This window comes from Arachis stenosperma, chromosome 9 (assembly GCF_014773155.1).
Source record: "Arachis stenosperma cultivar V10309 chromosome 9, arast.V10309.gnm1.PFL2, whole genome shotgun sequence".
Lineage (NCBI taxonomy): Eukaryota > Viridiplantae > Streptophyta > Magnoliopsida > Fabales > Fabaceae > Arachis > Arachis stenosperma.
The window spans coordinates 37725963-37753743 of record NC_080385.1 but is presented as its reverse complement, the minus strand read 5'-3'; the positions used below and the strand labels follow the sequence as shown (position 1 = coordinate 37753743).

The following is a 27781-nucleotide window of genomic DNA, read 5'->3' as shown; positions in this document are numbered from 1 at the left end:
ACCTTAACTAGGTAGGACGCGGTGGCAGAACGGTCCCCTGCGTGCAGCAGCTCGGCGTCTCCTTCTGAGGCATCGGCGATGGTGGTGAGACCTAGTGGCGCCGGTGGACATCTCCCTTCCTCCCCTTTCCTCTGCCGTTTCTTTCCATTTTCTTCTAACCCTTTCCCCTTTTTTTTCACTATGTGCATGTGTATGTTACTGATGGGGGTTGGGGTGGTGGCTGCTAGGTTTGGAGAATTAGGGTTTCACTATTTTAAAAATTAGGGTTAGGGTAAAGTTAGGGGTAGTTTTGTAATTTCATTTAAAAATGGGAATAATATAGTAATTAAAACCCAATTTAAATCTAACACTATATATAGAAGATACTATTTGTTCATCAATTTCACAAATTACATTCAATAAAATGTCCAAATCCAAAAATTAGAAATAATATAATTAATTACTTTATTTTCCAAAATAGTAGTATTAGTATTTTAAAATATTAATTATTTAGTCCAAATCATATAAAATTCTTATTATTTCATAACTATCAACTTTATAACTTAAATATAGAAAATAATTCAATAATCATAAAATTAAATAAAATTCTGATTTAAATAGCTAAACCTCATTATTTTTGGATTTCTAAAACTTTAAATCATAAATAGAAAAATAATCCAGAAGTATAGAGTTTGGATAAAAATTTTAATTTATTTCAAATCCAATTAATCAAAATTGCCTTAAATTATTTTCAATAAAATAATTTCCCGAAAATAAACTGTAAATAAATATATGATTTGAGATTAGTTCAAAATATGGCTTTTCAAAAGTCTTGGATCTTACAATGATGCTTATTACGTTGGTGATAATCGTTCCTTTGGTAAGCTTGCAATTGCAATGGCTGCTTCTCCTAGGATGATACCAGCTTCTGTGGGGGATGGAGAACCAGATCCTATGGAAGATGCAATACAAGATGATAAGAATTTACGGAGCATTCCAATTGGACAAAGTAGCCCCTCAAGTTCCGCAGTGCAGCAATATTCGCCTAACTTTCGACTTTAAACTTGGAGGTCATAGCGCAGTAAGGTTTTTCGAGCGTAGAATCAGAATTTGGAGGGTAGATATTCTCATGATATTTTGGCTCTAACTGAGTTCCAAGATAGATAACAATTTCACCCAAGAGGAAGTTTTCCTTAGTATCAAAGAGTCATAACATCAGTCGTAGGGTTAAGTATAGAGTGTTGGAGTCGGATCACATGAAGTACTTTGAAAAGTATAAGGATTTTAGAAAAGGTTGCAATATAATTGGTTGATTCAGATCACTCTTTGACAGCGAAAGGACACTTTAAAGGTCAAAAAGTATAATGGACCTTATATATGTCTGGTTATAGAGATTTCTAGTAATATGGTCATCCAGAAGCATACCCTGTGGCCTCCTAATGCTAGTAATACATAGGTCAGGTCAACAACATAATAGTAAAAAAGATTATTAAGAATCTATAACAGAATTAGATAATCAACAAATTTCTCGACTAAATTTTAATAACAAATTTGTAACCTTTTGGAAAAATGAACATTATATAACTTAATTCATAATCATTTAGTAAATTTTTCTTTCCAATCAAGTGATAAAAACTTTTTCCTAAAAGTTAAAATCCAATCATGTCATTACATGCAAAATTCAATCTTAGTGTCTCCACCACACCATACCCTACTCTAACCTTATCTATAGAAACCAAATTTCAAAAACACTATCACTAGCATTCTAAATTTAACTATGATGAACAATTATAAATCACTACTATCACTAACATTTCTAATTTAAAAACTCTAACCAACAATTTTAAATCACCACTCTAACAAACATTTCTAGTCAATAATTCTAAGTCACTATGAATCACTGACATTTATAATCTAACATGAAGAAAAGAAATTTGAGTACTGGCCTCCTCATTGATGTTACCGATAATATGGACAACTCCATCTACTCGGTAGAGACGATCCATCTACTCCCCTTTGAACTTTCATAGGTGTGTTGGGTATGGAGGAGTGACTTTAAATCGTTTGAACTGAAAACAAATATAAGAACTAAAAATTTATTAGCCGTTTAATTAGAATAAAATAATAATTTAATTATTCGAAATAGGTTTAAAAATTTAGAAATATTAATTTGAAAATTTAAAGGTGAGAATTAGATTCAGCAGATTTTTCCGAGTAGGAAAAATGTAATTTTTTGCAAAAAATGCATGAAAACGCGTACCGGTAATTTAGCCGACAGTACCGTCTTAAGTCTGTTTGGTACTGCATATGAGAAAATAAAAACTAGAGAAATACTTAGAGAAATATTTGGGATAGAAAACCGGTCAGTTATTTTAAAAGTTTTGCCCTGAGGTTGGGCCAAAATAAACCAAAACTCAACCAGCCCAAGTTGGATCCAAGCCCAACATATATATGTCTCATTAAGAGGCAATTCAGCTTCATTTCATACACATAAGGAGAAGGAGCAGCTGAGAAGTAGAAGGAAAAACACAAACCCTTACCACTATTTATCATTTTCTTCTTTGGATCATAACTTTTGATCTGGAGTTTTGATTGACATATTGTTTGCGGCCACGCAAAGCTCTCGTTGAGCTCTTTGATTCTAACCGAACAAAGTGGTAAGAAATTTGAAACCTATGCTGCAATTCTCTGTCCTAACATAATTTTGAGTTTTAGTTTTAGAAAATTGAGATTCTTCATGATTTTGTTATTTAGGTGTAATCTAGTATTGGGTTGTTATTGGGTTTTGCCCTAAACATCATTGGGCAAGGTAAGGATTCTCTAAATCCTTGTAGTTTGTCAATTTTATGAACCCTATGGTAAGTATGATGTATTTAAATGTGTGGAAATGAGTTAAATGAATGAGCTATGCTATGATGCTATGGAGTGAATGATAATTATTGGTTTTAATGATGTTTGATATTGAGATTGATTATTGGTGAGAAAGATTGGGTCAGAGGCTGTGATTGGATAAGCTCGGATGGTTGTGATATAGTTGAATACGTAAAATTGATGATTGTTAGAATTGTGAATGATAAATATTAGTGTTGATGAGGATTAATGGGAATTGATTATTATTGATGTTTGGAAATGTGAAAGTTGTTGGTAATGAAGGATAATGGTGACTTGTGTGAGAGGCAAAGTAAATTAGGTTTGAATAGTTAAAAAATAATTAAGGAGTAGTGGATAATATGTAGAAGTGTATAATATTGATATTGGCATGGTAAAATTGTGTTTTAGATCGAGAGTTTTGGAACTAGAGGATTTTGATAAATTTAGTAAAAACATGTTTTTGAACCAATTTTGACGGGTCATAATTTGGATTCCATAACCCCAAATTTTGTAAAACTTAATTTGAATGAAAATTAGATCCGTATAGTTTATGTCATTCAAATAACAGATGAAAAATAATTTTTAACAAAAAAGTTATCTACGTTTAAAGTTTGGTATAAAAATATAAAAATTCTGCAGCAAAACAGCTTTTTGGAAAATTTGCATTTGTGCATACACGGGAGATGTCATGCATACGCGAGTTTATGGCTCTGTCTAATACTCCTATGTATACGGAGGACTTGCGTACACCGAAATGACGATTTTGGAACTCTCATGTATGTAGAAGGTGGTTCGCATAGGCAAGTCTGGCAATTTCGAAAACTCATACGTATGCAGGGTGGCATGCGTATACATGACCATCCTATTTTGTAGAAATTATATTTTTGTATTTTTAAGCATTTCTCTCGTATTCTAAACCTTTGTAATGCTTATTTAAGATCTCCTAGCTAGTGTTTAGGCTTTGAAAAGAGCGAGAGTGCTTTGGGAGAATTAAAAAAGGGTATTTTCTATTATGAGTTTAGAGACGGTAACTTAGGTTGTAATGTACTATGGATGGAATAATTAGAGTGAATTGGTGAAATGGCAAGTTGATGGTAAAGTGAGAAAAGAAAAACTCATGATGAATTATGAAAGATTGAGGTTGGTGAACCTATTGAATAGGGATAGTGATAGCTTAGATGAGTAGCAGATTATGATGCATTGTTGTTGATAAGTTGTGATATACTTGGCAAGGATGGTGTTTAAATCCCACTTGCGTGTTGAAAAGTGATTTGTGATTGGAACGGACGGTGGTGTTATCCCGCTTGCAGTTTGACTTGTGATTAAAACCCGATCAAGGATGGTGGTGAAATCTCGCTTGTTCGTGGTTCTCTCTATGTTGGTGTAGTGCGTCGGGCACTATATCCCAAGAGTGTGGAAGTAAAACAGAGAGACGATATCTGGGTTAGCTATCGAATGTGTCGGGTTTTGGTAATATAACCGACACGTGAGCTCATGACCAGTAGGGCAGGCATTGTTTATCTGGGTTAGCTATCGAATGTGTCGGGTTCTGGTAATATAACCGACACGTGAGCTCATAACCGATATCTTATGTGATTGTTTGGATTGTTTATTTGCTTTCTGTCTAATTGTATAATATGCCTAAATGCTACTTGTGTTATCTGTTATACATGTAATCTACTTGTTTGTTATTTGCTTGCATTTACTTGTATTTTTCATGAGCTCACGTGTCGGTCAAATTGCTAGAACCTGACACGTGAGCTCACGGCCAGTAGGATAGGCATGCATCATGTACATTTGTTTGCTATTGTTTGAGTGTGCATAATTATTTTGGTTTGCCTAACTGTATATTTCTGTTTAATTGCTAATTGTAATACTTGCCATACATGCTCTCTAATTGTATTTGTTTTGTATTGATTATTATTTGTGATTGGTATTACTGAACTGAGCAATTAAATATTAGGAGTAAAGATGATAATGTATTGAGAATGATTGAGGCTAGAGGTAATTGATAGAGCTGAGACTTTAGCAAATTGACCCTGTTGGGATTAGTTAAAAACACTAGTCTTGAACTTCTATGAAGTTGGAGATTAGGATTGCTTCGTGAGTTCATGTTTCTTTATATAGTCTTTATTTGGAACTATTACCATATTAGGAACCTTCGGGTTCTCATCCGTTATTGATTTTCTATTTTTCAAATGCAGGGTGTGACGCACCATGCTGAGAGTGCGAGATTCTGTTTGGAGAAGAGAATAAGATTTTTTGAAGTTTATTTTGGCTTATTTAAAGCTTTCTCCTCCTTTGAAGATTTAATTGTATATTTTCTCTTAGAGATTTTTATTTGGAGAAGTAGGATTTCTATTTTGTATACTTTTCTGGTTTTGTAATATTTTAGCCAGCCTTTTTCTTCGCGAGTTGAGACTAGTAACTATTATGTATCCTATTCCAGAACTTGTGTATATACGTATATATATTTCTGTTTCACTCCTATATACGACACTTCTTTCATTAACGTCTCATGTGTGAATAAAGATTGTCGATTTTGTTAATCTTTCCTTCACAGGCTCCGAGTTATATTATTATTCTTCAAGTATTATGTATGTATCTTTCTTTTAGGGATCATAATGTCTCACCACTTTTGATTTACGACTATAGCATAAGGTTTTATTTGGTAGGGTGTTACATTTATGGCATCAGAGTAGTTCATTCCTGTAGAGTCTGAGGGATGGATTGATTATTCTTTTGAGCATACTCTGAGTTGTGTTTATATGCTATTTAGGATGTCTGCTTGAAAAATATAGCAAAATGTTCATGAGCATACTTTTGGGGATTCGAAATACTAGACTTGAGATATTGAAACTGATCACCTTAATATCAATTGTTCAGTATGGACAACACTTAAATGGCGTCTCATGGACGTATACAAGGTCAAAAATGAGGACAGAAAGGTAGTGAGAAAACTGTTCCATTAGATCATCTGACTGATTTCATGGCTGCTGTTCCGAGGGTTACCTGAAACGTGTAGCTCGGTCCTCTGGCAAGACCCGAGGTGGGGGTTCCGTGATCCGAGCTTGGTGTGCTGAGCGGCTGGGGGTTGTACCTGCAATGACACTCCGATGCTTAAGTTAGCATGGGTCCAAGCAGATATCTGTAGAATATAGAATGTGTGTTATACCTGGGTGCTCCAGTGTATTTATAGTAGTTGGCCGTGATCTTCCCTGGATAAGATATTCTTATCTTATCTTATCTTTTGGGGGTTTTATCCCTATCTTTGTGGAACCGCCTTTCCTAGGCCTTTTCGGCCTTTAGGTTTTTGGGCTTCGTTCCTTTTGATGGGCCTTCTTAGCTTATTTGTCCGAGGTCCGACCTCAGGCGTGGGCCTTGGGACGAGGTCGGACCTTCTATGAACTTACCGAGTTTGGGGAGCTCGGTCAGGGTATGAACAGTGCCCCTGCCCGAGTTCGTCCTTTGAGAGGTCGAGCTCGGGCATAGTAGTTTTTTCAAAATTTGAAAATGGCCGTTTCAGCATTTATTGCTTTTTACCGTTTCTCCTCGATTTCCGTTCGGGCTCTGTGAAGGCATTTATTTATTTGCCCCTTTCCTCATTTTCTTCGTTTATTCTGTTCCCTTTTCCGTTTTCTGAGTTTTCGCCATCTCTCTTTCGAGCACCGCTCCTTCTTTCTCTTTGTTCTTCTTCTCCGATTCTTTCTGTGCGTTTTTCCGGGGTTTCTTCTGCGCCGCCTGTTTCTCCTTGCTGTTGGAACTCGTCGTTCTCTTTCTTTCCAGGTTCGTTCTTGTCTCTTTTTTCTTTTTGTGTACATATGCTTCTGTTCTTTTGTGTGGCTCTTTGTCTGTTTCTTTTTCTCTATGCCTGGGTTGCCCCGAAAAGAGGCGCCGCCATTGCTTTGTTGTTTGTACATGGGGGGGGGGCTCTTTTTTGTTCTCTGGTATTTTGCTCCGGGTTGCTGTATTTTTTTCTAAAAGATCTTTGTTTCTTGCTTTTGCTGAATGGGTTTTTGCTGTCTGCCTTTATGTGATTTTTGTTTTACTGTTTGTACTCTTCTTTGTAGGCAAGATTTTTATGTCTCGAAAGGTTCTTCAAGCAATGTCGACCAAGATTCCGAGTGGTCTTGGTTGGGTAGATCCTGTTCCTCTAAAAGTCCCTTCTGTGGTAGATTCTGAGTATTTAGCTAGGTTTCGTAGGCAATGTAGTATATGTAAAGATAGAGAGTCTGAGAGGGATTATGAGCTAGTAGCCCCGGATTCCGAGGAGAGAGTGTGCTTCCCGCCCTTAGATAGTTCCGAGAAGCTCTTCTTTTACGCTTATGATTGTTTTTTCTCTAAACTGAGCGTCCGACTTCCTTTTACCGACCTGGAGTCCGAGGTGTTGTGGTCTTGTAACCTTGCCCCTACGCAGCTCCATCCAAATTCTTGGGCATTTTTAAAGCTGTTCCAACTTTTGTGTCAGTTTTTGGGTGTCTCTCCCTCTATTTCTCTTTTTTCCTATTTGTTTGTGTTGACGAAGCCGGGGTCGGGTGGAGGGAAGGTGTCCTGGGTCTCTTTTAGGGCTAACCAGGGAAGAAAGTTTTGTACCCTGTATGATGAGTCCTTTCACGATTTTAAGAACTTTTATTTCAAAGTCCGGGCTATTGGAGACGTCCGACCTTTCTTTCTAGATGAGAGTGGGGAGCCTTCTTTTCCTCTTTGTTGGCAGGAGAATGTAGTGTCTGTTAAGTATACCTTTGAGAGTCTAGATGAGGTGGAGCAGGCTTTTGTGGGTGTGGTGAGCAGTTTATGGGGTCGGGCACCTCACTTGGACACGAAGAAAATGTTGGGAGATCCAAGCCTTCTCCGTTCCGAGTTAGGTAGTTCCCGACCTCTTCCGGAATTCATCTTTTTTAGTATTTTTGTATTGCCTGTTTTTGGTGGAATTTCTGTTGTTGTAATCCTTTTCTTTATTTCTTTGCAGAGATGTCTTCTCAGGCGGATTCCATGAAATTCCTTCGTCAGACGAAGAAGTCGGTGGCTGCTCGGAATATCGAGGCCGGGGAGGCTTCTGCCCGACCTTCTCCGCAGAAGACTACTGTGGGTGTTCAGACTCGGTCGAAGACTATTCCGACTCCTCAGTTCCGAGCTATAAGTCAGGATCCTCCGACCTCTGGGCCTGTTACTTCTTCTCCTCCTCCGTTCTCGGGTCCTCCTCCCAAGAAGCAGAAGACCTCTCAAGGGCTTGCCGGTTTTAATGATAAGGACTTTGATGCTCTTGGTTGGATTGAGCAGCATATCCTCCCTCAGACTTTTATTTCTACTGATGATGTGTCTATGGAGCATCATTTTCAGTATATGGCGCGGAGCTGTGTCCGGATGGCTAGTCTTCATGCCGCTATTGCCCGGGAGTTCAAGAAATCTCCTCTTGGGGCGACTAGCTCCCGACTTGAGAAGGCTCAGTCCGAGCTTGATAAGATTAGTCAACTGAAGGCTGCCAGGATTACTGAGCTGGAGGCTTCTTTGGAGAAAGAGAAAGCTAGGGCTACTGCGGCTGTGGTGTCAGCGAAGACATCTGAGGAGATGGCGAAGGCGGCCACAGAGAATTATACTCGGCTATATGCCGAGCTTGTGGAGACGAAGGAGGAGTTGCAATCTGCGCAGGACAAGTTTTACGAGCTGGAAGGTCATGTGGCCAAGGGTATGGATGCTATGTTTGAAAATCTGAAGGCTCAGGTTCGGGTTCTTGCTCCCGACCTAGATCTGAGCTTGTTCAGTACGGATAACGTCGTTGTGGAGGGAAAGATTGTTCCTGCTCCAAACGAGGATGAGGTTCCGGCGTCCGACCCCGAAGTTCCTGTTGAGAACCCGACTTCCTCTTTGGCCGGGGATGGATCTGGTATGGGGGTTTCAAACCCGGGTGACGTTGCCGTCGATGCAGTCCCGATTTCTATGTTTGCTCCGCAGCCTTCTGTTGATGCGGAGTCTGGAAAGGACCTTGATCCTCTGTAATCTTTGATGTTTTGCCCGACCTGTGGGCTTTTTTGTTTTTGGATGGTTACTGTGAACGCTTTTGGACACCTTTTTGCTTATTAGCTACTTTGTAGTAACTTTTTAGCTTTATTTATGCGGTGTTTGCGTTTTGACTTTTTGTTTCCGCTTTTGTGCTTTTTAGTTGTTTTCAGATAACAACTTTTTAGCTAGCGTTTTGACTTCTTGTTTTCGCTTTTGTGCTTTTTAGTTGTTTTCGGATAACAACTTTTTAGCTAGCGTTTTCGAAACTTCCTTCGATTTCGTTCTTTCGCTTGTACTTTTTAGTTGTTTTTTGTAAAGCAACTTTTTAGTAAGCGTTTTCGAAATCTTGGTTTTTCGCCGTTTTAAGGCTTCTTTCTCTGGTCCGGGCCTTTCCTCGGACCTCGGATGCTTCGAGTACCTCCTTTGTTGGGTCGGACCTTGTTGCCGGTCGGCCCTTTAAGTTATTTTTGTAATCTCTTTTTATTTGACTTTTTGAGCCTTTCCAGAGTTACTTTATAACTTCTCACATTAATTTGAACCTCGTCGCTTTATCTTTGCCGACCTTGTGTGGTCTCTTGGCAAATGATTTTTTGCGTTTTGTCGAGCATAAATTAATGCGCCTTGGCGGGGTACTTTTCCAGGATTTTGTTTTATCATGAAGAACAAAAGAAAATAGAAAAATTTGATTAGTATTAAAAAAGAAAGAATATTTACAGAGTGTTTACCCTTGACTAGGTCGGGTGCCTTACTTGACCGGGTGTCTCATTAAAAAACCTTTGTAGGGAAAAAGAGTACACCTTGGGTCAAATTTTTCTAGCTGTAGTACCGTCTTAGATTACAGGCGTGCCAGGCCCTGGGCAGCTCATTGCCTTCTAGGTCGGATATCTTGTAATAGCCTGTTCCTAAGACTTCTGTTACTTTGTAGGGTCCTTTCCAGTTTGCAGCTAGCTTTCCTTCTCCCGACTTTTGTGTTCCGATGTCGTTTCGGATTAGAATTAGGTCGTGAGTGGAGAAGCTCCGTTTTATTACTTTCTGATTGTATCTAAGGGCCGTTCGTCGTTTTAGGGCTTCTTCTCGGATCCGGGCTCTTTCTCGGACCTCGGGGAGGAGGTCGAGTTCTTCCTTTTGAGCCTGTGGGTTACCTTCTTCGTTGTAGAGGATGACTCTGGGTGACTCTTCATCTATTTCGATAGGAATCATTGCCTCCATCCCATAAGCTAGTCGGAAGGGCGATTCTCCCGTTGTAGAGTGTGGAGTTGTCCGATATGCCCATAGTACCTGGGGGAGCTCCTCGGCCCATGCCCCTTTTGCCTCTTGGAGTCTTCATTTTAATCCGGCCAAGATAACTTTATTTGCGGCTTCTGCTTGTCCGTTGGCTTGTGGGTGCTCGACTGAGGTGAATTGCTGTTTGATTTTTAGTTCGGCCACCAAGTTCTGAAAACTTGTGTCCGTGAACTGTGTTCCATTGTCTGTTGTAATGGAGTAGGGGACTCCGAACCTTGTGACAATGTTTTTGTATAGGAATTTCCGGCTTCTTTGAGCCGTAATGGTGGCTAAAGGTTCAGCTTCGATCCACTTTGTGAAGTAGTCGACCCCTACTATGAGGTATTTGACTTGCCCCGGTCCTTGGGGGAACGGGCCGAGTAGGTCAAGTCCCCATTTTGCGAAGGGCCATGGTGCGGTGATGCTGATAAGGTCTTCGGGTGGTGCCTTGTGAAAATTGGCGTGTTTTTGGTAGGGGGGCATATTTTCACAAACTCCGTGGCGTCTTTTTGCAAAGTTGGCCAGTAGAACCCGGCTCGGATTACTTTTTTGGATAATGCCCGAGCTCCGAGGTGGTTCCCACACATGCCTCCGTGGACTTCTTCGAGGACGCTCTTTGTCTCTGAGGTCGGGACGCACCTAAGGAGGGGGTTTGCGAATCCTCTTCTGTATAATACGTCGTGAATTAGTGTATAATTCTGGGCGTCTTTTGTGAGTCTTTTAGCTTCCTTTCTTTCGGCGGGGAGAGTTCCCGACTTCAGGTAGCTAAGTATGGGGGTCATCCATCCTTGCTGTTGGTCGGATATATTTAGCGTTTCTTCCTCTCTTAGCACGGAGGGAGATCGTAAGGTTTCCTGGAGGAGACTTCTGTTGTTGCCTCCGGGCTTGGTGCTGGCAAGCTTTGAGAGGGCGTCTGCCCGGGCATTTTGTTCCCGAGGTATGTGCTGGATCTGTATTTCTGAAAAGTGGCGTAATTGTGCCTGTGTTTGGTCCAGGTATTTCTTCATAGTTGGGTCTTTGGCCTGGTAGCTTCCATTTACTTGTGATGTGACGACCTGGGAGTCGCTGAAGATTGTGATTTTCTGGGCTCCGACCTCTTCGGCTAGTTTTAGCCCCGCTAGTAGGGCCTCGTATTCGGCTTGGTTGTTCGAAGCCTGGAACTCGAATTTTAGGGATAGTTCTATCCGCGTTCCTTGGTCGCTTTCGAGTATAACCCCTGCTCCACTTCCTGTTTTGTTTGAGGACCCGTCGACATACAGGTTCCATGAGAGTGGGGTTCCAGGGGTCTCAGTGTATTCTGCGATGAAGTCGGCTAGATACTGAGATTTTATGGCAGTCCGGGCTTCGTAGTGGAGGTCGAACTCGGACAGTTCCACCGCCCATTGTAGGATTCGTCCCGCCAGGTCTGTTTTTTGTAGGATGTGTCTCATGGGTTGGTTTGTCCGGACTTTGATGGTGTGGGCCTGAAAGTAGGGACGGAGCCTCCGAGCTGTGAACACTAGGGCGTAGGCGAATTTTTCTATTTTCTGATAGTTTAATTCGGCCCCTTGTAGTGCCTTGCTTACAAAGTATACGGGGTGTTGTCCTTGGTCATTTTCTCGTATCAATGCTGAAGCGACTGCTCGATGTCCGACCGAGAGGTATAGTACGAGCTCTTCCCCTTTTACAGGTCGGGTTAGGATTGGTGGCTGCCCGAGGAACTCCTTGAATTCTTGAAAGGCTTTTTCGCACTCCGGGGTCCATGAGAAGGGTTTCCCTTTCTTTAGGAGTGAGTAGAGAGGTAGTGACTTTATCGCTGATCCTGCCAAGAATCTTGATAGGGCGGCCAGCCTTCCATTCAGTTGTTGTACTTCTTTGACACACGTCGGGCTCTTCATATTGAGTATTGCTTGGCATTTGTCCGGGTTTGCTTCGATGCCCCTTTGAGTTAGCATGAAGCCTAAGAACTTTCCGGCTTCTGCGGCGAAGGTGCACTTCGTCGGGTTAAGTCTCATGTTGTGTTTTCTGAAGGTGCCGAAGACACTGGTGAGGTCAGTCAGCAAGTTTCTGTCTTCTTGTGTCTTTACCAGCATGTCGTCGACGTACACCTCCAGTTGTAGTCCGATGTGCTCTGAGAATACTTTGTTCATTAGCCTCTGGTAGGTTGCCCCTGCGTTCTTTAGCCCGAAGGGCATTACTACGTAGCAGTAGTTTGCCCTTGGGGTTATGAACGAGGTCTTTTCTTGGTCAGGTCCATACATCGGGATTTGGTTGTATCCCGAGTATGCGTCCATGAAGGAGAGATATCTATAGCCTGAGGCTGCGTCTACTAAGGCGTCGATGCTTGGTAGCGGATATGGATCTTTGGGGCAGGCTTTGTTGAGATTCGTGTAGTCGACGCACATCCTCCATTTTCCATTGGGCTTTTTTACCAGGACCACGTTTGCGAGCCATAGGGGGTATTTTACTTCCCTAATGAACCCTGCATCTAGTAGTGCTTGTACTTGGTCTTCTATTGCTTGCATGCGTTCGGGCCCGAGCTTCCTGCGCCTTTGTTGGACAGGTCGGGATCCCGGGTATACTGATAGCTTGTGGCACATCAGATCGGGGCTAATGCCTGGCATGTCGGAGGCTTTCCAGGCGAAGAGGTCGGAATTCTTCCTTAAGAGGTTTATGAGTTCCTCTTTTAGGCCTGCCTCGAGATTTGCCCCTATGTTTGTTATTTTTTCAGGTGTGCTCCCAATCTGGACTTTTTCGGTTTCTCCCTCTGGTTGTGGCCGAAGATCTTCTCGGGCTTGAACTCGTCCGAGTTCTATCGTGTTGATCTCTTTCCCTTTTAGGCTTAGGCTTTCGTTGTAGCATCGCCGTGCTAGTTTTTGGTCGCCCTTTAGGGTAGCGATTCCTTTTGTGGTAGGGAACTTCATACAGAGGTGTGGGGTCAAGACTATAGCTGCCAGTCTGTTTAAGGTCGGTCGCCCAATGAGGGCGTTGTATGCTGAAGTGACGTCGACTACAATGTAGTCGATGCTTAATGTTGTAGATTGCTCGCCTCTTCCAAAGGTAGTGTGTAGCGAGATGTATCCTAAGGGATGGATTGGGGTGTCCCCTAGCCCAAATAGGTCGGTGGGATAGGCTTTTAGCTCTTTTTCTTCAAGTCCGAGCTTGTCGAAGGCCGCTTTGAACAGGATATCTGCTGAGCTTCCCTGGTCAATCAGGGTTCGATGTAAGTTGGCGTTTGCTAGAATAACGGTGATCACCATTGGATCGTCGTGCCCGGGTATTATCCCTTGAGCATCTTCTCGGGTAAATGAGATAGTGGGTAACTCGGGCAGGGGACTGTCTTCTCGGACATGATAGACTTCTTTGAGGTGTCTTTTTCGCGAGGATCTGGATGTTCCTCCGCCTGCAAAACCTCCATTTATCATGTGAACGTGTCTTTCAGGGGTTCGCGGGACTTGTTCGACCCGACCTTCATTGTCTCCTCGTCTTCTCTTCCTGGTCTCTTCTCCTTTCTCTGCTATGTATCTGTCGAGCTTTCCTTCTCTGGCTAGCTTTTCTATAACATTCTTTAGGTCGTGGCAGTCGTTGGTGGAATGACCGTAGAGCTTGTGATATTCGCAGTATTCGGACCGATCTCTTCCCGCTCTCTTGTGTTTTAGAGGTCGGGGTGGTGGAATTTTTTCGGTGTGGCATACTTCTCTGTAGACGTCTACCAGGGAGACTCGGAGGGGGGTGTAGTTGTGGTACTTCCGTGGCTTGTCCGAGCTGGGTTCTTCTTTCTTCTTCTGTTCCCGATCTCGATCTCGGAGTGGGTAGGTTGATTCCTTCCTAGAAGAGTCTCTTAGCTGGGAGGTTTCCTCCATGTTGATATATTTTTCTGCCCGCTCCTGCACCTCGTATAGGGAGGTCGGGTATCGTTTGGATAGGGATTGGCTAAACGGTCCCTCTTTTAGGCCGTTTGCTAGTCCCATGATGGCCGCTTCAGTGGGGAAGTGTTGTATGTCCAGGCAGGCTTTGTTGAATCGCTCCATGTATTCTCGGAGAGTCTCTTGGTTACCTTGTTTGATCCCGAGTAGACTGGGGGCATGTTTTGCCTTGTCCTTTTGAATGGAGAACCTCGTTAGGAATTTTTTGGTTAGGTCTTCGAAGCTGGTGATTGATCTTGGTGGCAGTTTGTCGAACCACTTCATAGCTGACTTGGTGAGAGTGGTGGGGAAGGCTTTGCACCGAATCGCGTCGGAGGCGTCGACTAGGTACATTCTGCTTCTGAAGTTGCTGAGGTGGTGACTTGGATCGGTGGTGCCGTCGTAGAGATCCATATCGGGTGGTTTGAAGTTTCGCGGTACCTTCTTCTTCATGATCTCTTTTGTGAAGGGATCATGATTGCCTTCGGGGGTGGTGTCGCGTTCTGTCCGATCTTTCAGGTTGGCCTCTATTTTCCGCAGTTTTTCTTCTAATTCTCTGCGCTTGCGAGCCTCCCTTCTCAGATCTTGTTCAGTTTCTTTTTGCTTCTTTATGTCCTCTTCGAGTTGTTTCAGTCGGTTTTGTTGTGCCTGGACTGCTTCTAGAATTTCCGAGCTCTTTTCTCTTTCGGGATTTTGTGGATCTTTGTTTGGGAGAGATGTCTTTGGGCGATTCTGTTTGTTTCCTCCTGGAGTGCGTGGTGATAGAGGGCTGTCCGGTCGTTCTCCGGTGTCAACTTCCTCCTCTTGTTCTGAAGCAGCGTGGTCATTGTTGAGAGGGTCGTCCGCCATGGTAAGGGGATGACTTCCAGGTTCCCCGGCAACGGCGCCAATGTTCCGAGGGTTACCTGAAACGTGTAGCTCGGTCCTCTGGCAAGACCCGAGGTGGGGGTTCCGTGATCCGAGCTTGGTGTGCTGAGCGGCTGGGGGTTGTACCTGCAATGACACTCCGATGCTTAAGTTAGCATGGGTCCAAGCAGATATCTGTAGAATATAGAATGTGTGTTATACCTGGGTGCTCCAGTGTATTTATAGTAGTTGGCCGTGATCTTCCCTGGATAAGATATTCTTATCTTATCTTATCTTTTGGGGGTTTTATCCCTATCTTTGTGGAACCGCCTTTCCTAGGCCTTTTCGGCCTTTAGGTTTTTGGGCTTCGTTCCTTTTGATGGGCCTTCTTAGCTTATTTGTCCGAGGTCCGACCTCAGGCGTGGGCCTTGGGACGAGGTCGGACCTTCTATGAACTTACCGAGTTTGGGGAGCTCGGTCAGGGTATGAACAGCTGCTATGGCGAATATGACTGTTGCCATCAATGCTACTGCTGCTGTAACTAACTGAATAGTGGATAGGATGGGATAATAAGTTAGAAATGGCAATGAAGGTGGTAATGGACATGGTAGTGAAGATGGCATTATGAGTACCGTGGTGCCAATGGAGATAATGACTTTTCTCGAGTTGGTCAACAAGAGCCGAATGGCGGAAGATTACTTGAGGAGGTCTATGATGACAAGGAATGATTGCCAGGAGTTAGATGAAAAGGGAAAAGGTAAGAAATTCACACATTAGAGCTAGGATTTCAAGAGAACTTTAGTTGCTTTGTATGGTACTAGAGTATCGCATTCATTCAGATCGCATGATAGAGTTGAGGAATTAGGGCTGAAATGATCCGAATTAGTTTATAACTTGCATGTGCATACATTAGCTTCTCAGATTGTGAATTGTTAAGTCCATATCGTAAGTTGAGTAAGAATTTTTTCCAAACTAGAAAAGATTGTTTGAATGCCCAATAGAGGATCGTAGGTGAGTATTAAATTATTATAGACGAACGTAAGCGGATTGAGCTCGCGAATTATGACATTCAGAGGGTGCCTCAACTTGCACGCTCTTAGGGTATTTATCTCTTAAGTCTCACATCAAGGAGATGCAATCAAGGATCGTTATGACTTCACGAATCGAAGGATGTCGCTAAACTCTGAAAGAGCGCTTTATACACACACTATGTATACAAACCCGACACAGTTTGATAGAAGGAGAATTTGAAGTTTTTAAGGTGAACCCCATTCGAGTTGATGGTGTTAAAAGCGAAAGTATTCGAGAAAATGAGTGTCAGGGCTATGTTCTTTTAGCCGCTAGCTCGTCAGGAGACAAACAGAACTTAGACTAAATCCCGATAGCGATAGAATTTTTCAAGGTATTTTCCAAGGATATACCTGAATTTTCCCCTCTCTGAGAGTAGAATTTGTAATAAAGTTAGTGCTGGGAGTAGGATCGATTTCAATCGCATTGAATGGAATGTCACTGTTACAGATGATAGAACTTAAGATTCAGTTGGGAGGGACTGATGGATTAGAGATTTATCCGACCAAGTGTTTTCCCGTAGGAAGCACCAGATTCATTAGTAAAGAAGTTCCATCGGTAAAGGTTGCTTGGAGTCGAGCCGGAGTGGAAGGATTACCCCTATTCTATTACAGGAGACTAAATTTTGGGGGCAAAGTTTCTTTTAAGGTGGGTAGGATATAAGACCTGGAAAATATTAATTAGATAATTAATTAACTATTAATTAAGAGTGAGTTAAGAGGGTTTTAAACCGCTCGGACTGGATCAAAAATTTAAAATTTATAATTTGGGAATTTACCCGTGAAGATTTAACTTAGAAAATTAATTAGAGCACAAAAATATAATTATTTGTGACAAAATGCATACTGGTATTATAATTAACTGTACAAGCTTAAGTATATCTAGTATTGCGTATGAGAAAAATAAATCTGTAAAAATAACCAAAAAATATTTAGAATAAAAACTGAAATATTTATCTTAAAGATTTTAGCCCTAGGGGGCCAATGGGCGAAAGGATAAAAACGTCCTTCACCCACTTAACAGAAAGACGTGACTCACCCCTCTCACTTGCAAATTTCCATTCAATTCTCATTGAAAGTGAGAGAGAGCCATGAGAAAGAAAAGAAGAGAAGAAAACCCAAATCCCTAACACTATTCACATCAACATTAAATTTTACTTTTCTCTCAAGTTGTAGCTCTAATTGAAGGCCCGTTTGTGGCCACACATTCATCTCATCATTCTCTTTCTATTTAACTTTTGCAGTGAGTACTCGAGAGAACTCTGACATATTTTTGTTTTTCCCACTAAATTTGTGTTTTAGAAGTGTGAGGTATTGAAGTTTGTGATTTTGATACTTTAAGAGAAGTTCAGGCACAATTTCTAGCGGGATTTTGACCTAAGAGCATGTAGAACAAAGAAGGGAACTCTTTCTCCCTATTTCTTCCAATTTTTTTGCAAAAAATCCTAGTGTAAATGCTTGAAAATTGATATAATTAGATTGAATGAGAGTGATGGCTTGCTTGGTTTGAGTTAGTGCAGGTTGAGTGCTTGGATTGATTGGGGAGAACTTGGTGGAGGCTTAAGTTGACTGAAAGGGAAGGATCAAGAGGTTAGAAATCGCCGTTAACGAAGATACAAGTTTTGGTTTCGAGTAAACACTATATAACGCTATATGTAAAAATCTAGGTCAAATGACTTTATGATATTGTTGAATAATTGATATTTTTGTTTGATGATGGTATAGTTGAATAATTGAGGTGAAGTAATTGCTAAAATGATGATATATTGTAGTATGATTGTGTTGTTTGATCGATTATTGATGGTTGGAGGAAAATTGGGCCAAAGACCGTGATTGAGTGAGTTGCACCCTTGGTAAGTATAGCGGAATTGATTTGAGTCATATGAATTGTGAAAGTGTGTGAATTTGATTGATTAATGGTTTTTGAATGATAATTGGGCCGGAGGTTGAGATTGGATGAATGTCGGTAAGTTTGACAAGGATTGATTGAGTGAAATGTTATTATGTGGATATGCATTGATTGTATTGTGGTATAATGTAGGAGTCTTATGCATCGATTTTGTTGTGGTATGATGTTGAGTTTGGAATTGATGTAAATAAGAAGGGGTTAATTGATAAGAAATGGTTGGTTTTGGTTTTTGAATATGGAAATGGTTAATTGATGGGATTTGGTTATTTTAGGTCTTGAATGGTTAGGATATAATTTGAGAATTGGGATTTAAAATTGAGTGTAAAGAATAATATATGAAATTGAATTGACAATGGTTAATTGTTGAGTTTGGTGTGAAATTGTTAGGTTTGCTTAGTGAGAGGTTAAATGATGACTTGGGTGAGAATCTATTGTTGGATGAGTTGTAAATTAGAATAAATAAGATATGATTTGAGTTTTAGTGTTGAAATAAGCATTTGGTATTGGTTTGGAAAGAAAAGAAGTTGATAAGTGGTGAATTTAAATTATGCAGAAAAATTTGGTAATTTGAAAAATTTACCGACTTTGACGGGTCATAACTTAGCGCTCAAAGCTTGGAATTGAGTGAAATTGATTTTGAATGAAAGATGTGTATTTTAAAATCGTCAAAAAATAGAGAGAAAATAATTTTTGTACCAAAAGTTTTGAGTTTTTTAAGTTCGAACGTTGCTGTTGAAAATTTGCAAAATTGCAAAATTTGCACTGTGTGTGCGCGCACAGGATCGTGCCCACATACAAGACAGAGGCAAATTCCAGCTCTGTGTGTGTGCCACGTCCTATTTTCTCCAAAATGCTATTTTTAACTGTTTAGCCTTCCTGGCAAGTTTGTAACCCCTGTAACTTCCATATGACATTCGATAACCAAATTTTAAGATTTGAAAAAAGTGTAGGTAAATCTATTGAATTGAATTGATTAATTTCTGGATAAACACTTGGTTAACTGAATAAAAATGTTATGGGGATGGTGGTTCATCCCGCCTGCGTTGAGGACGGTGGTTTAGTAAAATTTGATCAGAGGCTTATGTCAAAAAGTGAGGGTTTATATGAGGTTGATGATGAAAACTATGATTGAGATATATGCTAGAGATTATGATTAATGATGGATTTGATATGATAATGAGTTTAGTCGATAATGATATTTGATTGGCAAGGATGTGGGTTTTTCCTGCTTACGTGATTATGTGATATAATAACTGAATTGGCAAAAACATGAATTTTGTCCTGCTTGCGTTATTGATATTGTAGGGATGGTGGTTCGTCCCGCCCATGGTGAGGATGGTGGCTTTTGTCCCGCTCACGGGTAGGCAAGTTGAGATTGAGGATTTTCTCTCTTATTGCATTGGAAAACTGGATAGAAGGTTGAGGATTCTCTTCGTTTCAATTCCCAACAATGGTGCTTGTGATTAATTCTACTGAACTGAATACTTGACTGAGAGATCTTATGGTTGAGAAGAGATGATGATGTATTGGAAATGATTGAGACAAGAGATAGCTACAAAGCCAAGATTTTTGCAAAAAATCCTGTATGGATTAGTTAAACCATAGGCTGGAACTTCTGTGAAGTCAGAGATTAGGATTGCCTAATGGGTTCATGTTTCTTTATATAGTCTTTATTTAGAACTATTACCCTATTTGGAACCTTTGGGTTCTCATCCATCGTGAATTTTCTATTTTTCTGATGCAAGGCATGACGCACCTCACTGAGAGTGCATGATTCTGTTTGGCGAAGTGAAGAAGACTTTTTGAAGTTTATTTTGGCTTATTTAGAGCTTTCTCCGCTTTTGAAAATTTTATTGTATATTTTCTCTTAGATGTTTTCATTTGGAGAAATAGAATTTCTATTTTGTATCCTTTTCTGGTTTTGCAATATTCTAGCCGGCCTTTTCTTCGCGGGTCGAGATTAGTAACTATTATATATCCTATTTCAGAACTTGTGTATATAAGTATATATATCTGTTTTGCTCCAGTATACGATACTTCTTACATTAACCTCTCGTGTGTGAATAATGGCTGATGATTTTGTTTATCTTTCCTTCACAGACTCCTAGTTATATTATTATCCTTCAAGTATTATGTATGTCTTTTAGGTGTCGTAATACCTCACCACCTTTGTTTTATGACTATAGCATAAAACTTTGTGTGGTAGGATGTTACCAAAAATCCTAGAATTCAAATCAAAACGCGCTCTCTCTCTTCCACAAGAAAACAATGTGACCTACTCCGAATTACTTGTTTGATGTACTTGAACATAAATCAACTTGGCCTAAACCGATTTGTGTGTAAACTAGAAAATCGAATTTGGTTGCTACAATTTACATATGTTAATTAATTTATTTATTAGTTAATAATTATTTATCATTTATCAGGGTTTTACATCCTACCCACCTTAATAAAAATTTTATCCCCAAAATTTAATTACCTATAAATAGGTGGTAGTAATCTTTAACCAATGACCCTAACCACTAGAACTTCCTTTTCACGGAGTGTTTCGCTCCTAACACCATCAATTATAGTTGAGGTTCACTTTAAAAGTTTAAGTTCTCATCTTAATTCTTCGTTCACACTCAAACTTGATAAAGTTATCAAGGCAACCCATTCATCGAGATTCTACCATATCGATGCTCTTATGCGCTTCCGTCATGCTACTCTGATTGTTTGTCGTTAAGAACTTGATTATTCATCAACGTCAACCAAAATTCTCCCTGAGTTTTCCTGGTTCTATCGGCAACATGCTATGTAGCACAAATAAGTTCAGTTTGTCTCCTAACGAGCTAACGATTAGAAGAACATACCCCTGGCACTCATTCCCACTACTACTCATCATCATAAAATTTTTTTTATTCTATGGCTTACCTGGAGCAGTCTCACCATGAACTTCTAGCATCAAAGCCTACTTCATGGAACAATGCTCTGCAAGTTGACTCTTGTTAACTAACTCAATAAAACTCCTTATCCTCTGTGGGTTTACGTAGTTGAATATCTCTTTCCTAAGCCCCTTTTCATACTGGCCACAAGTCCATTCTTTGAAATCAGTTGGATCTCCTTGACAAGTCATAGAAAAGCAACACAAGTTATTGAATTCTCGGGTATATTTAGCAATAGATATATCATCCAGCTTTAATTGCATTAGTTCCAACTCCTTCGCAATGCGAATTGCTTGAAAGAAATATTTCTTATAAAAATCCATCTTGAACTTATCCCAAGGAACATCAGTGACTTCCACTTGCAAGGTACAACACACCTTTTGCCACCAATGTTAAGCATCTTCCTTTAACATGTGGGTCACTATCTCTACATAATGTATTTCAGGGATACGTTGGGCTTGTTAGCAAGGGTCATGAACCAAGTCTTAAACCACACATTGCTTGTACCACTGTTATGGTTCCCATCTTGATGTCCTCGCACTGGTTTGTCCTTGGAAATTTTTTCTTGAATACATCGTCCATGTCCATGAGACACCATTTGGGTCCTGTCAACCCCAAACAATTGATATTAAGGTGATTAGTCTCAATATCTCAAGTCTACTGCTTCGAATTTCCAAAAGTATGCTCATGAACAATAATGTTATATTTGTCAAGCAGACATCCTAAATAGCATGTAAACACAACTTAGAGAATGCTCAGAAGCATAGTCAGTCCATTCCCCAAGCTCTACGGAAATAAACTGCTCTGACACCATAATGTAACACTCTACCGCACAGAGCCTTACGTTGCTGTCGTAAGTCAGAGGTGGCGATGCATTAGGACATCTAAAACTTAAAAGTACGTACATAGTATTTGAAAAATAATGATATCTAGGAGCCTGCAAAATAAAAAGACATAACCAACAATCGCGTCACACTCAAAAAGTCGACGATATAAAGCTTCAGAATAAAAAAATGAAAGAAATATATATATAATAGTTCAAAGAAAATACATAACAAATACTAGTCTCGACCTGCAAAGTGAATCGAAAAATCGAGAGAAGAGCCACATGCTTATAGCCAATCTTCATGGCAGCAACCTCCACTTCGTTATGAATGCGATCCGCCCCATAATTCATACTAATCCAATAGATATGGTGGCCCACCTTATGGTTATAAACCTCAAGCATCATATTCCTATCAACCACCTCCTCAACATTATCCTCAACTACCAAACTCACAAGCCCTACTGATGCACCACTATTTTGTGGTACATCTTGTGCATAATTGAGTGGATTTTATCCATTAATCTCACACTTATTCATAGAAATCGCATGTTTTACATTTTTCTTCCTGATTTTGTGCTATGATTGGAAACATGCTTCTTTGGCCTTAATTTTACTAATTTTAATCCTCTATTATTACCATTCAATGCCTTGATATGTGTGTTAAGTGATTTCAGGGTTTATAGGGCAGGAATGGCTTAGAGGATGGAAAGGAAGCATGCAAAAGTGGAAGGAATACAAGAAATTGAAGGAACTGCTAATGCTGTTGGCCTCGACCTCTTCGCATTCAATCAATCATAACTTAAGCTACAGAGGTCCATATGAAGCGGTTCCAGTTGTGTTGGAAATCTAATATCTGGGGCTTCGAAATGATATATAATTTGCCATAGTGGTCGTACAGCTAAACGACGCGCACGCGTGCATCACGCGCACGCGTCGTTCTGCGGAAAATTCAGCGACCTGTACGTATCAGAATTTGCCCCCAGTAATTTCTAGGCTGTTTTTGACCCAGTTTTCGGCCTAGAAAACACAGATCAGAGGCTGCAGAGTGGAGGAATCATTCAGACATCACACACTGATCATTATTCATAATTTTAGATTTTAGATGTAGTTTTCTAGAGAGAGAGGCTCTCTCCTCTCTCTAGGTTTTAGGATTCCTAGTTTTATGCTTTTGAGTTGGATATTACAAAGAGTTACTACCTCCGTGAAGTTTTTATCATTCTAGTTTGTTTTCTATTTCCTTACTCTTTTATTTCCTATTTGATTCCGTTATTTCTTGATTATTTTCAATTGAGTTTAATTGCCATGTCTTCTTTCTTCTCCCTTCACATGAATGCGAATTTGGCATCCATGCAATGGAGTAGGCTTCCAACTTGACTTTGGAGTTTGATTAATATTTGGAGACCCTTGAGTTGGAAGACTCAAGAGTTAAATAATAATTGGGGATTGTTAGCTAGCTCTCTAGTTGCAAACGCTAATCCTTCCCAAGGGAGAGGATTAGGACTTGTGAATAGAAGTAGGCTTTCAACTTGACTTTTCTTTAGTCAGTAAAGGATAACCAAAGTAGAACAACAACCTATTACTAATTAATCTTGGAAAATCCAACAAGGATAGAACTTCCGATTAATCTTCTCCTAGTCAAGGCATTTTATTTATTTTAATTACATAAAACCTCTTGTTAATTTTCCTTGCTTTAATTTATAATCATTTATGTGCCCATTGCCCAAACTCCAAATTTCCCAGAAAACTCATAACCAATAATAAGAACACTTCCCTGCAATTCCTTGAGAGATGACCCGAGGTTTAAATATTTCGGTTATTATTTTTATTGGGTTTGTTTAAGTGACAACCAAATTTTTGTATGAAAGGATTCTTTTTGGTTTAGAAGCTATACTTTCAACGAGCTTTTATTTGTGAATTTCTAAACCGTCAAAAGTCCGTTCATCAAAATAGCGCTGTTGCCGGAGAATTTCAAACGTGTGCCTTATTATTGGTTATTGTAAATATTTGATTTTTGCTTTCTTGTTAGTTTTTGTTAATTTTAGGACTTATTTGCTTATTTTTATTAGTTTTTGTTTTTATTATCTACTATGAATTCTCACCCCTTTGGCTACGAGTTTAGTTCAAATTATGTTGTAGGGAATGGAAGCTATAATGTGAACATGCATCAAGGTCGGGACACTCAAAGATGGGAGGAGCCACAAGGATTTGATCAACCCTCTTGGCAACAACCACCTCCAATGGACTATCAACAACAATTCTATGATGCATATCAAGGCAATGGTTATGGTGGACCTTTCCGTGACAATCAACACCAGGGGGCAGAGCTAGACTAACTATTTAAGGGTGGGCAGTGTTTAATAATTTACTACAAATATTTTATATTACTATTTCTATTGATAAAATTAAAAAAAATAAATATATATTCTCAATCAAAGTAAGACAATAATATATAAAAATTACCACTTATAGTTTTGTATCATGAAAAGGCTATTCGACATTTTTTCTATTTTCAAAATCATCTATAATTGAATTTGTATCGAAAATAGCTGCTAATTCTTTTTCTATATAGATGACCAAATTGTCTGCAAGAAATTCATCAGCCATCTTACTTCGGAGTCTTGTCTTAACAATTTTCATTGCTGAATATATATATATATATATATATATATATATATATATATATATATATATATATATATATATATAAACCTCTTTCTGTTGTTGTTGTAGACATTGGTAGAGTCAAAAAAAGACATATTAATCTATCAACTATGTGATAAGTTCTTAATGTTCCCGTTTCTTGTAACTTGTTGCACAATTCAGAAAGTGTACCAATGCCTTTCAAATGATTTGGTATATCATGCTGATAATGTTGCAACTGAGATTTCAAAATATTAGCTCATTAGAAGGAAAGTCAAGGGGATAAAACTTCTCTGCTAACTTGCTAATTTCTTCAATATTAAATGATTTGAAATTGTCCTTAGGATCCAAAGCACAACTCAAAGTCAAAAGCTCTATTGTTTGCTCATTAAATCTACTATTCAACTCTTGTATTTGAGAGTCAATTGTTGCCAAGAATATATCTATTCGATAATGATGCTCAACTATCACACTTGGTTGATGAGATCGACCTCTTACAAAAACATATTGTGCACTCATATTAGGGACTTCAATTTCATGCTTTTCACAAAAATCTTTAACATTTGCAAGAAAATTGCACCATCCACCATCTCTTAATTGTTGAAGAAGTAACTATGATGTAGAAACAATATGCATTGCATTAAGAATATCTTGCGATTGTTGTTGCAGTGCTTGGCAAAGAACATTAGTGATTCCCATAATATCTTCCATCAAGTGCAAAGTGAAAACAAATTCAAATGACAATAATATTTTACTAACACTAGGGGTGGAAAAAGGTCAGGCGGCCTGCCAAGGGCCTGCAGCCTGGCCTATGTTTGGCCTGGCCTGGCCTGGCCTGTTATAAAATAGGTACAGGCCCAAGCTCTTTTAAAAGCCTTAATACATTAATAGGTCAGGCCCAGGCTTACTAATTAGCCTTATAGGCCTGTCAGGCCTGCTTGGGCCTGTTAAAATATAATTAAATATATAAATAATTATTTATTATTAATAAAATTATGAGATATTTTAAATTTATTATATTTTATTATAAATATTTTTGTATATTTTAAATATGTTAAAAGTTTAAAATTTTTTATAAATATTAAATATATGACATATTACATATAACTATTTTTATTAAAAAATAATTTTTTTAAATAATATTTTTATTTTTGTAAAAAAAAAATTATCAGGCCTTTTAACAGGCTTCAGGCCAGGCCAGGCCTAGTACTTTATAAAGAGCCTATAACAGGCTGCAGGCCAGGCTCAGGCCAATCAACTGTATGACAGGCCAGGCCTGTTAAGAGCAAAGCCTGGCCTGGCCTGGCCTGTTTCCACCCCTAACTAACACCATAAGCCTTACCTCTTTGTGCATAAGTTGTCCCATCTTTAATGATATCATTGAGAACATATTGGTAGCAGTAAATATTTTTACTAAACTGCAAATAGAATTAAAATGAGAGCTCCATCGAGTATCCCTAGCTCTTTGTAAAGTGCTTATTTGATTCGCAACTTTGCCTGTTTCTAATTCATTTTGAGCAACCAAGTTTGCATTTTCAATTGCTTGAGCTTCTTGTAATTGATCATGTCTTTTTGAAGAAGCACTAATAATAGAGTTTAATTGAGTAAAAAATTCATGAATTTGAAGTACCTCTTTTGAAGTTGCCACCAATGCTAATTGTAACCTATGAGCAAAACAATGTACATAGTATGCTTGTGGAGAATCTTTAAGAAACAAAGCTTGCAAACCATTCCACTCACCCCGCATGTTGCTAGCACCATCATACCCTTGACCCCTAATATTTTCAACTTGGAGATTATAATGAGAAAGGACAGAAATCAATTCTTTCTTTAAAGTTGTTGCACAAGTATCAGTGACATGCACAAGATCAAAGAATCTCTCTTGAACAAAACCATCTAAAGTAACAAATCTCAAAACAATGGCCATTTGCTCCTTTTTAGATTCATCTCTAGCTTCATCAACAATAATACAAAATTTGGCATCTCCAATGTCTTCTCTAATTGAATTTCTCACTTTAGTAGCAAGAATATATAGAATTTCTTTTTGGACATCATTTGAAGTATACTTAACATTTTTTGGAGCATTTTCCAAAACATTCTTTTTCACTCTTTCATTGTAAGATCTCAAAAATTTCAACATTTCCAAAAAGTTACCTCTGTTGCTTGAACTTTGGCTTTCATCATGTCCTCTGTATGCACAACTTTGAAATGTCAACCATCTAATGCAATCTATAGATGCTCCTAGTCGAATTTGATTCTTTTCAATCTCTTCTGATGTTTGCTTATGAAGAAGTCTGTCGATATGTTGTGATTGTTTCATCAAATCATCACATGATTTCAGTGCCTTATGATGGAATGAGTTGGGACCTTTGCCAATGTGATTCAAAAGAGCACATTCTTTTCCACTATTTACTTTTTTCCAATTTCTGAAACCATTCTCAATAAAAGTATTTGAACCCGTATTGATTGAAGGTTCCTTAGCAAAAAGAAAGCACAAAAAACAATATATAGCATCATCTTCTATAGAATATTCTAACCAAGATGGAAACAATTTAAACCATGAAGCTTGAAAGCGACGATGACTTTTATCACCAGAAAATAGATAATTATCAAGAATGGGTTGATTTGGCCCAACTTTAATATAAGCCCGATGGATTTCATCTCTTTTATTTGGAGGAAACTTCCAAATCATTGGTCGCATTCCAGGATCTGTTTCCAAATGAAAAACATCCAGTTGATTTGGAAGAAGTCATGGACGCTTTGAGCTATTCAATGGAGAACTTGAAGTAATGAAATTTGATGACCCCTCAAGTATTGGAGTAGTAATAGTAGAAGCATCTTCATTCTTTTGATCTTTTCTTTTAAAAAATGTATCAATGATTTTGAACTTACTCATAATTCAAATGGCCAAATAAGTTCCTATAATTAAAAATATATTTAGCAAAAAGTGTAAATTACAGTCTAAATCTTTATAAAATATAAAAATTATATTTCAATTTAAAATAAAATATTAAAATTCAGAACAATAATACTAACATCCTATTATAAATAATATAAAATTGTAATTAAATAGTTAACTAATAAAAAAACTAAATATACAAACTAACATATAATAACATAAACTTAATTAACAAATAATAATAAATTAACTAATTAAGTAAATAATTAAATATATAAAAAAGAATAAAAATATAACCTTTTTGTGAAAGAGGAGTGAAGAATCACTTGTTGAACTACTATCTTGTTTTTTTAATCTGTAAAAAACAAAAAAATAAGAATCAAAGAGGTAAAAGATAAGAAGATTAAAGAGATAAAGAAGAAGAAGAAGTATAGGAAAAGTTGTTACCTGAAATTTTGAAAAGTGAAGGCGAGAAGGGAGAGAGGGGTAGACTGGTTGTACACTGGGAAATAAAAAAAGGGAATGGGGAGACTGGTTGTACACTGGAAAATAAAAAAAGGGGATGGGGAATGGGCTATTGGGCTGGGTTTTTTTGTAGGAATTAAAAGGGGGCTGGAAAAGTTATGGAACAAAAAGGGAGGGGGGCTGGGAAATAAAGAAATAGGGGACTAGA

The 27781-nt window shown here is 38.9% G+C and overlaps 1 protein-coding gene across 1 annotated transcript; it reads right to left on the bottom strand.

Annotated features, from left to right (window-relative positions):
- Positions 1 to 833: 833 nt before the first annotated feature.
- LOC130949408 (uncharacterized) lies at positions 834 to 26901 on the bottom strand. Its single transcript, XM_057878135.1, has 4 exons — positions 25840 to 26901; positions 1405 to 1476; positions 1030 to 1171; positions 834 to 931 (listed from the first exon to the last, which is right to left on the bottom strand). Exons 1-4 carry the CDS (start codon positions 26899 to 26901, stop codon positions 834 to 836), a joined length of 1374 nt encoding a protein of 457 aa, XP_057734118.1.
- Positions 26902 to 27781: the final 880 nt, after the last annotated feature.